Source organism: Chenopodium album, chromosome 18 (assembly GCF_948465745.1).
Source record: "Chenopodium album chromosome 18, dcCheAlbu1.1, whole genome shotgun sequence".
NCBI lineage: Eukaryota > Viridiplantae > Streptophyta > Magnoliopsida > Caryophyllales > Amaranthaceae > Chenopodium > Chenopodium album.
Genome location: NC_137851.1, coordinates 48,137,504 through 48,147,714, shown reverse-complemented (window position 1 = coordinate 48,147,714; position 10,211 = coordinate 48,137,504). Strand labels below are relative to the sequence as shown.

General features: G+C 33.8%; 1 protein-coding gene across 1 annotated transcript; it reads left to right on the top strand.

Moving 5' to 3' along the window:
• The first annotated feature begins 203 nt into the window (after window positions 1-203).
• On the top strand, window positions 204-1,473 carry LOC145592473 (dehydrin COR410-like). Its single transcript, XM_081648927.1, has 2 exons — window positions 204-642; window positions 779-1,473. Exons 1-2 carry the CDS (start codon window positions 430-432, stop codon window positions 1,211-1,213), a joined length of 648 nt encoding a protein of 215 aa, XP_081505053.1. The 5' UTR covers window positions 204-429; the 3' UTR covers window positions 1,214-1,473.
• Window positions 1,474-10,211: the final 8,738 nt, after the last annotated feature.

Below are 10,211 nucleotides of genomic sequence, written 5' to 3'. Positions count from 1 at the left end.
TCTTTCCAATATATTTTTACTCTTTTTATTTAATTTTCTTAATACCTGCGGAATTAACTAAAAGAATCGTTCTTTTGAAGACGGAGGGAGTGATAATTAATCATAATAATTAAATAAATAAATAAACAAACAAACCAAAAAGTAAAAAAGAAATAAACTTCGTTGTGTTGAAACCGCGTAGTACGCAAAAAATAAAACGTTATAAAAACTGGTAACACCCCCTTCACACTAAAAAGCAAACCCAATAAACCACGAGAAGTATCACTTCATTTCTACACTAATACTATCCCTTCCTACTATTTATACCCCCTTCATTCTATCACTTCATATCATATTATTTTATAAACCAAAGTTTTTATATCATATAAATTGTATAAGCGTTACATATATTTATTTGGTGCGATCAGTTAATCGAGCTAGCTAGCAAATATGGCTGATGAGAGGAATTATGAGGCACCAGTAGAGACCACTGACCGTGGCATGTTTGATTTCATGAAGAAGAAGGATGGTGAAGGTCACAAGCCGTCCGAGGCCGATACCGTGGCCGTCACCTCCGGTATGGAGAAGGTGCACGTCTCCGAACCCAAACATGGTGGACTTGTTGAGAAGTTCCATCGCTCTGATAGCTCTAGCTCTAGCTCCGTAAGTCCTTTTTACGTTTTTGATATATACAATCCTTATAGATCACGTTTAAACATTTTCATTCAATGTGTCAATCAGTGTTATTAATGTTTTCGGCTTTTGTCTAACAATATAATTTAATTTGCTTAATTTGCAGTCCGATGAAGAAGGAGATGATGAAGAGAAGAAGAAGAGAAAGAAGGAAAAGAAAGAGAAGAAACAAAGCTTGAAGCAAAAGATGCAGGAAAAGCTAGGAGGTCACAAAGATGAAGATGATCACGAAACAAACGTGCCAATTGAGAAGATCCACGTGCAAGATCATGTACACTCAGAGGCATCTTACCCTGCACCACCCGAACATCACCAGCAAGAGGAGGAAAAGAAGGGTGGTTTCCTTGACAAAATCAAGGATAAGCTACCCGGTCAACATAAGGATAAGGCCGAAGAGCACGAGGTCGTTGCTCCGGTCGCAGCGGCCGAGCCGAGTGTCGAGGGTGATAAGGATAAGAAGGGGTTCTTGGACAAGATCAAGGACAAAATCCCTGGCTTCCACTCCAAGAATGGTGCTGAGGAGAAAAAGGAGGGTTACTGAAGTAATTATGATTATAACTATGCTTAATTTTTAATAAAATTAGGTACTTAGTTTTCGTTTTGATGTTTCAACAAAATAAAAAAAATAAAAAAAAAAAAAAAAAAAGATAAAAAGTGGATGGTTTGTTGGTATTTTTTTAAGAATGTTTTGTAATGTTGTGAGGATTGTGGGTTTTGAGGTTAAGCGTTTTTCGTTTTGATGCATGTGTAAGTACAATTATGTGCTTATGTATATATGGAAGTATTTGTTTGTTTTGGTTTTACATGTGTTGTAAAGAAATCCATGAATGTTAATGATGTCAAATTGTCAAAGGTCCATAGAAATGTTTTTAGCATTTGTTGTTTAGTCACCTCTTAAATACTAATTCATGATGGAAAATGATTATACATATTCCTTTTTGAAAAGAATATTGAAACTTTCAAACAATATTAAGAAGAAGATGTTTATCCCTATCACACTATTCATATTATACATTAGAGCACTCTCACTCATGGGCATTTTTTTTGCCCATGAAGAGATTTTAATGAAAACAATGAAATTTTGGCTTCCCACTTATGAGCATTAGAAAAAATGTCCATGGGGAAATCCTCAAATGCCCATAGCAATGGCAAAATTAATTGCTACAGTATTGTGGACCATGGTACCAAATCAGCAAAAAAATAAAAGAAAAAAAAATAAATAATGTGATGATAGTAATACTTTAGGAGAGAGAAAAAATAGGAGAGAGAGTGGTGTGGGTTTTTTCTTAGCCTATGAATGTGTGAGAAGTTGTAGAAAAAAAATGCCCACAAGAAAAAGTGGAAAAGAAGAGTGAGAAAGTGGATAGAGAGATAATGACATTTTTTTTATTTGCCCATAAATGAGAGTGCTCTTGTATCAACACTTCATATACATTAAGTTACGAGTATTACATTAAGATAAAATTTCAATTTCAAAGCTTAAATTGATTTAGAAGATTGAATATATTTTTACTACTTTTAACATTGTTAGCCCTTGTTGATTGATTTGATTGGGCCCATTATGCACCCAACTCAATTGTCTAGGCTCAAAGAAGTCTCTTGAAGAAATGTTTCTTTGAACTCATTATATTTTATATCGCTTTCATTTCTAAGTCATAATATGCGCTTCATGATTACGACCCATGGTATTTTCACGTATCAGCCAAATACATTGAGCCACATTTCAAATTGCTATAATGCTTTCGTTTGGACCGACATCTACTTTTATGAGTTTAAACGTTAATATTTACGCAATAATTGAACCAGATTGGTAAATAAAAAAGACTCCTAGTGACAATTTGGTAAAAAAAATAAATCTACCGACAATATGGTTAAAACAAGCTAATTTCATGCGACAATTTGATAAAAAAATAAAAATAAAAATAAAAAAAAATCTGGCAAATATGGTAAAAAAAAAAGCTAATCTCATTCGACAATTGGTAAAAAATTAATCTCAGGCGACATATAGGCCAAAATGTCAAATTTATCCGACAAAGTCTTCAAATTTCATTAATTAAATTTGTTATTGCATTTTTTAAATTTATTTTTCCCATTTAAAAATTAAAATTAATATGTCATTTGCTTTTATTTTGCTTATAAATCCCAATGTTAAATTTATTTCCAATACTTTTTTTAAAAATGATTATCATAGAAGAAGAAGAAGAAGAAGAAGAAGAAGGGAGCAAAGGGAAAGAAATAGAAAAGGGAGGGAAATCAAAATGATTCTCTCTCCGCACCTTTTTATAGTTCCCATTTTGACTGGACACGTTTGCCAATGTAACATTTTGACCATAAATATCTTTAGTTGCTTATTACTAAAAAATATAACAATTGAATATTAATAATCTATTTATCGAGAAGAATCAAATAAGATCCAACATGACTATGTTATATCTTATATATTAAGAGTAATTTAGAACATTCTCTCACATTATAAATAGTGTCAAATTCCAAATGGAAACTATAAAAAGAGGCAAAGGGAGTATTTTATTCAAAGTATTGCACAAACACAACTCAAAGTTAAAAATTTTATTTGTGAGAACTAGTGAGAAGGAGGGAATACCGCATTAAGAAACAATTTAATTATCATAGGTCAGGAATATGTTTTAGACACTATCACGTCCCCTCATATGAGAGTCCTATGGGCTTGAAATCTGGATGTTGCATGCGTGTTCTGCATACTCCATACGAAATATTCCACTTAAAAGTATAGATGAGATTTAAACCCGTAATCTTTGTGTCTGGCTCCAATATCATGTCAAAAAACCAACTCAACTAAAAAGTTAAACTAATGGTTGGATCCTAGGAATATGTTTTATATTCTATCCCTAACACCCGATTTTATTGAGCGTACATAGGCTGAAAAACAAGTACAATTTACATCATCAAACCCAAAGTTAGAGCATTGCCACCAATGGGGAGAAAAATGCCCATGGGTAGTTTTTGGGGTTTAATAAAAAAAAATTACTCCCCATCAATGGTCTAAATAAAAAATGCCCATGGGCAAATCAGTTTTTGATCAAAGTTTGGGCAAAATTAAAATCTGACCAAGAAGAACTGGGCCCCACGTGCATAGCTGCAATTAAATTTTTTTTTGCTCACCTTACCTCAAAACGCAGCGTTTTGAGGAAGCGTGTGCTTTGCTTCAACTCAAAACGCAGCGTTTTGAGGGAAGGAAAAGCAAAAAAAAATACTACTTGCAGCCCTGACAGGCGCGTCAGCAGGCCCAATCAGGCGCTGACACGCGTCCTGTCAGGTAACTTGGACCAATCAGGAAATTCCTGATTATTGCAACGGTAATATTTTTGTAACGGGTATTTTGTGCTTTTAAAATAAATAAAAAAAAAAAAAAATTTACCAACGGCTAGAAAAAAAAATTCCCTACAAATAGAGACCCATTTTGCCTATATTTTCATATTTCCAAAATTCACATAAATTTGTTGTATTTACATTTTCTCTCAATTTCTCCCTCATAATTAGTCATCCTTTTAATATTAGTATTAATATTATTATTATTATTATTATTATTAAAATAAATATTATTATTATTGTTATAATTATTATTATTATTATTATTATTATTATTATTATTATTATTGGAAGTATAATTATTATTGTTGTTATTTTAGCTTATTAATATTATTATTGTTGTTCGTTATTATTTTTGTTATTAATATTATTATTATTATTATTATTATTATTATTATTATAACAGTTATTATTATTATTATTATTGTTATTATTGTGTTAGTTTTTGAAATTAATCAAAAAAAATAGATATGGATCCCAATAACCCCTTTTACTCAATACTTTTTCAAAATTGTAATGATTTAGATGAGAATTTCATGAATCAACCTCAATTTCAACTTTTCCTACAAAGATTGAGCAACACCTCTCTGCAAAATCCTCCACAACAACAAATACCTCCACAACTTGAAATACCTCCACAAATTCCAACTGAAAACATTGATTACGAGCAATCACCTCCTGTCTACCAAGGAAGTAACTCTCAGTACGATGATAGCCAAGAAGAAAATGTGCCTGACACACCTCAATACCCTCCGTCGACTCAAAGAATGCGGGTGGGTTCCAACCAACAACTCGCTAAAGCTAGTCGTATTTGGTCAGTCGCAGAAGATGAAGCTCTTATTGGGATATATTTAAAATACAGTGGAAATGCGATAGTGGGTACGGGCATGAAAGCAGCTGAACTTTGGCGACAAATATCTGCGGCGTACGACTTGGTTCAAGCTAAAAAGCCAGAAATACTACCACCCAGAAATGCGAAGAGTTTGGAGAACCGTTGGAGAAGGATGGCGGCAGATGTACTGTTATGGACAAGTTGTTATGATGAAGCGGGTCCGTTAACTGGAAGTGGATTCAACGAAGTTGATCGAATTCAAAAGGCCTCGAAGTTGTTCCATATATCAGCCAAACCACCACACAATTTTATTTTTCCCCACGCTTGGGAAATGATAAAGAAAGACCCAAAGTGGAGGCCGAAACTCAGATGGGCATTGTCACTAAAGGAACGACAGGATTGTCAACTGCGTCCGGAAGGGGACACCGAGGATAGCAGTGGAAGTGGAAAGAGATCGAGAACTGACAGTGAAGCTGAAGGAGATGTTCCCGTTGGTGGGTTTTCATCAGGAGGTATACCCAGACCCGACGGGGTAAAAAAAGCAAAGGCTAAGCGTAAGGGAAAAGCTATTGCTCATGATAGTGCAATTTTAAGTATTGGTGAACAGATACAGGCTTGTACTGAAGTTAGAAGCTTTGAGGCAAATTTACGGCAGCAAAGGTTGGAGCTTGAAAGGGAAAAGGAAAAGAGGAAAAACAAACAGGTCGAATTACAAGAGAAGAAGATGAAATTTGATATGTTGCAAGCAATTATGTCAAAAACGACGCCACTTACACCAGCGGAAGAAGCGTGGAAGGAGGAACTAATTCAAGAAGTGTATGGTGGAAAGTAGAGTAGTTTATTATGCATTATGATTTCAAGTACTTTGTTTATTTTATGTTGCAATGAATTAATTTTTATTATTAATTATGTTCCAAAAATTAATCAAATTATATTACATTTTTCATATATTTTGTTCAATTATGAGTGAAGTACTAGCTAGTGTGTGTAGATTTTGTCTAATACAATTATGAGTCAAGTGGTTGGTTTTATCAACCATTGAACTGTCAAATCCCAAAAAGTAGTCAAGTCCAATTGTAGTTTTTGTTTTATACAAGCATTGAGTAGTCATTTCATACATAACTTCAACCGTATGACAAGCATTGGTATTGATTATTAAGAAATGAGTAGTCATGTATTTTGTTTTTACTATACATTGAGTAGTCAGTTCACACTCAGTTGAAGGACATGCACTGATAACATTTCCTATTTAAAGGTGTGAAATCCATAAATTGATCCACAACACCAAAACATTCAAAAACCAGACACAGAAAATGTTTTCCATAAGCTCAACCTCAAGCTCAAATTCTTCTGATTCAGATCAATATGCGGAATTTGATAATCTAGTTGACGAATTTGTCACAAATCACTTACCTAACATAATGCTTCCTCACCCACCTCCATCCGAGATCGAAATTGTAAATGAAGATGAAACAGTCCCGCAGCATAGGGGAGATAGAGAAAGGGAGAAAGGGCATTTGCAATTGTACAATGATTACTTCGCAATAAATCCTGTGTATTCCGAGAATCAGTTTCGTCGTCGATTTCGAATGCACAAACCTTTATTCTGTCGGATTATGAATAAAGTGGTTGAGGGCGATCCGTTCTTCCAGCAGCGTAGGAATGCAGCTGGTAGGCTTGGCTTATCACCTCTGCAGAAATGCACCGCTGCAATAAGAATGTTAGCGTACGGTGTTGCTCCGGATGCCGTAGATGAATACATACGCATGGGTCAAACAACATCTAGAAAATCAATGCAACATTTTACTCAAGGGGTGATCAAGCATTTTGAGGCCGAGTACTTAAGAAGTCCAACAGATGAAGATTTAAGGAGAATCCTTCACCAAAATGAAATGCGTGGATTCCCGGGCATGATCGGTAGCATCGACTGCATGCACTGGGAGTGGAAGAACTGCCCTATGGCTTGGAAAGCACAATACGCAGGTCGTAGCAAGAATGCAACCCTAATCCTCGAAGCTGTTGCGGATCAAGATTTATGGATTTGGCATGCATTTTTTGGAATACCCGGCTCTTGTAATGATCTTAACGTCCTATACCGCTCTCCGGTGTTTGACGATGTTTTGAAAGGTCGGGCACCACCAATTAGTTTTATGGTAAACGGCCATGAGTACAACATGGGATACTACTTAACAGATGGTATATATCCGAACTGGGCAACATTTATACAAGGTATCACATATCCTCAACTCCAGAAGGACAAGTTATTTGCAGATAAACAAGCTGCAGCTCGGAAAGACGTTGAACGTGCGTTTGGAGTTCTACAGGCTAGGTTTGCCATATTACGACAACCCTCACTTGCTTTCGACGAAGACATTTTGAGCGACATAATGAAAGCTTGTATCATTATGCACAACATGATTGTCAAGGATGAACGACACAATTACACTCGTGCCGAAGTTTTGAGAAGGTATTATGAAGAAAATCGCCCTCAGCTTCATAGAGCAAGGTCCGGTCCGAGTACAAGTGCCACAGTGAATAACAACAAGCCTTTCGAATTTGACGTTGGCCGACCACCAAACGTTGATTTTGACGCGTATATTCAAAGAAGAATTACCCTGCGTGATAGCCAAACCCATTTTTCTTTGAAAGATGATTTAGTTGAGCATATATGGCAAAAATACGGTCGTAATGAATAAATAGTTTTGTAATCGTTAATTTATTTGGTTTGTATGATTGGTGTACGATCATTATGTTCCAATGTTGTAATCGTTAACGTTGTACTAATGAAAAATGAAATTTCGCATAAAATAATGACACAAATAATTAATATTGTACTCATAAATAATTTAATCAATAAAAAAATTTAGTTAAGAATAAATATTATTATTTTATTAAAAAATACATTTTGCATAAATTAATATTAAAAATAATTAATATTGTACAACTCTCATAAATAAATTAATTAATACAAAATTTTGTTAACAATAATATTAAGAAATACTAAATTACAAATTTAATGATGTGTAGGAGAGATAAATATTGGTGGGGTATAGGATTAAAAATAGGAGAGAGAATGGTGGGGATTATAATTTTTGACCATTGGTGTAGAATAAAAATGACCAAGAAAATGCCCATGGGGAGGAGGAGTGAGAAAGTGGTTAGAGAGAGATTGGGCAACCAAAAAAATGCCCATTAGTGGCAATGCTCTTAAGGAACATATATTTGATGGTTATCGCCATTCATGGGTAGGAGTTAAAAGAGGAAACAATAAAAACTTGTAACACAAAAAAAAAAGTACGGAGTATAATTTCATCACAAAATTCCGAAATAAATACCATACTAAGAAACATATTTACATATGTGATATGTTTGACACTATTATAGGTAGGAGTTTTAAACACCATTATTGTGAAGATGATGATACGGCTCACCCTAACACGGGTGCCTGACTCTCATATATATAGATAATACGTACAATATTATACAATTACAAGAATACCCTTAGTATCCTCTATTACACCGCCGCAATCTGTACGGAGAGACTATGTGGAATTGAATTTACATTAATAAGGGTTACCAACATGAAACACAATCATGAATGTATCCTTTTGTTAATTATCACATATTCACATTATGATCACATTGAAAACTCTAAAATTCAATGTTGTATAATTTTTTTTGGGTTGATATAATAAAGTGGCACAATAGTAATTGAATTTCATTCTAATCATTTCAACCAAACTGATTTTATCTATTTATGAAATTAAGTAGAAATGAGGTGGTAATAAGTTCATTTAGTTTATATTTAAGTCAAGTCGTATTTAGTTTATTTTTAAGTCAAGTCGTATTAAGCAAGGTATAAAAGTCTTCACTCTCCTCTCTCTACATTCATTCACATTAAGCCAAAAATAATTAATACTCTTGCATAGTTTTGTCTCTCTAGAAACACTGTACTAACTTCAGCATCAGAGGACCTTTCCTCGGCACAACCCCCGAATCCAGTTTACGTGTGTTTGTCGTGCAGTTATCACTTGATCCGAGTCCAGTCTTTTTCCGCCCATAGAAAAGGTCCATTCAAAGACCCATTATTTTCACCCGAAACAGTAACATAACAAATCCTCTTACAGTACATTAGGAAATCGACGAATTATACGGAGTAATCAACATAAATTGTTAAATAAAAAAACCAACTAGTGAACAAAGTCACGAAACTTCTATTATTGTGATCGAACTTATGCTTACACAAGCTAAATTTATATATTCAATGAAGTTATAAAAGGTGGTGTAGATGATAGGTAAATGACTAGACTTACGTAGCAAAGGCAACTACTTGTCACTCTTTCCTATCAATTAAATGTCGTTTTAGAAAATTAATTATAAGTAACCACGTATTATCTATTAAATGACTAATCTTGTTTTATCCATTTTGTGGAGAATTCATGTGATGATGATATACACATGGTGACTTTAATTTGGATCAATATCAATACAACAAAGACAATTATTCAATGATGATTACTTACTAACTCCCTTGTTATTTAGACTTTAGGATAAGTTCCACCTTAGATTTATGACTTGTGTAATTGCTTCTTGGCATTTTGTATGAAGTCATCATCAAGTTTGGATAGTAATTATTCTGAATAGAGCCAACTAAAATTACCCGATTCAAAATTTTAATACAAATCATTTGAAGATCTAGAATTTGAAGTAGGTTAATTTAAAGCTTCAATCCTTGATGGTATATACGTGTATATATTACAACATATAATAAATTAAAGTAACTTAGAATGATAAAGCCAGATTTAATTTGTACATCTCTTTTTTTTTTAGAATTTGTTTGTTGGCTTGTTTGGTTTATCTGCTTAAAAATGACATTTTTGAATAGATTGTTTTGCATTACCTAATTCAAAAAAAAAAAAAAAAAAAAAAAAGGGGTTTTGCATTCCCAAATTACAAACCAAATAGTTGATTTTTTGAAACTAATTTGATCATCATATACAAGCTCAACTTAACCAAGCATGCTTATTGGATATGGTGAAAAACTCAAGAAAAGACATTGAGGTTGTATTTTCAAGCCCTACCAATCCACCATACATGCTTGGAAGTAGGTGATTCTCTTAATCTCTAACCTTCCGTTATTACTCTCAAGTATTAACCTATACAGCTGAATTGACTAATTTGTGAGAGGGTGCTTTATAATAAGATCTTTCTCACCAATAAATAAACAATCTAGCCTAATTATCCTTCCTCATTAAAACAAAAACAATCAATAATTAAAAAACTTGAGGTTCACCCTTCCCAAGTCTAAGTAGGGGTGTCCATTCGATTTTCGGTTTGGATTTAGCCCAAATCCAATCCG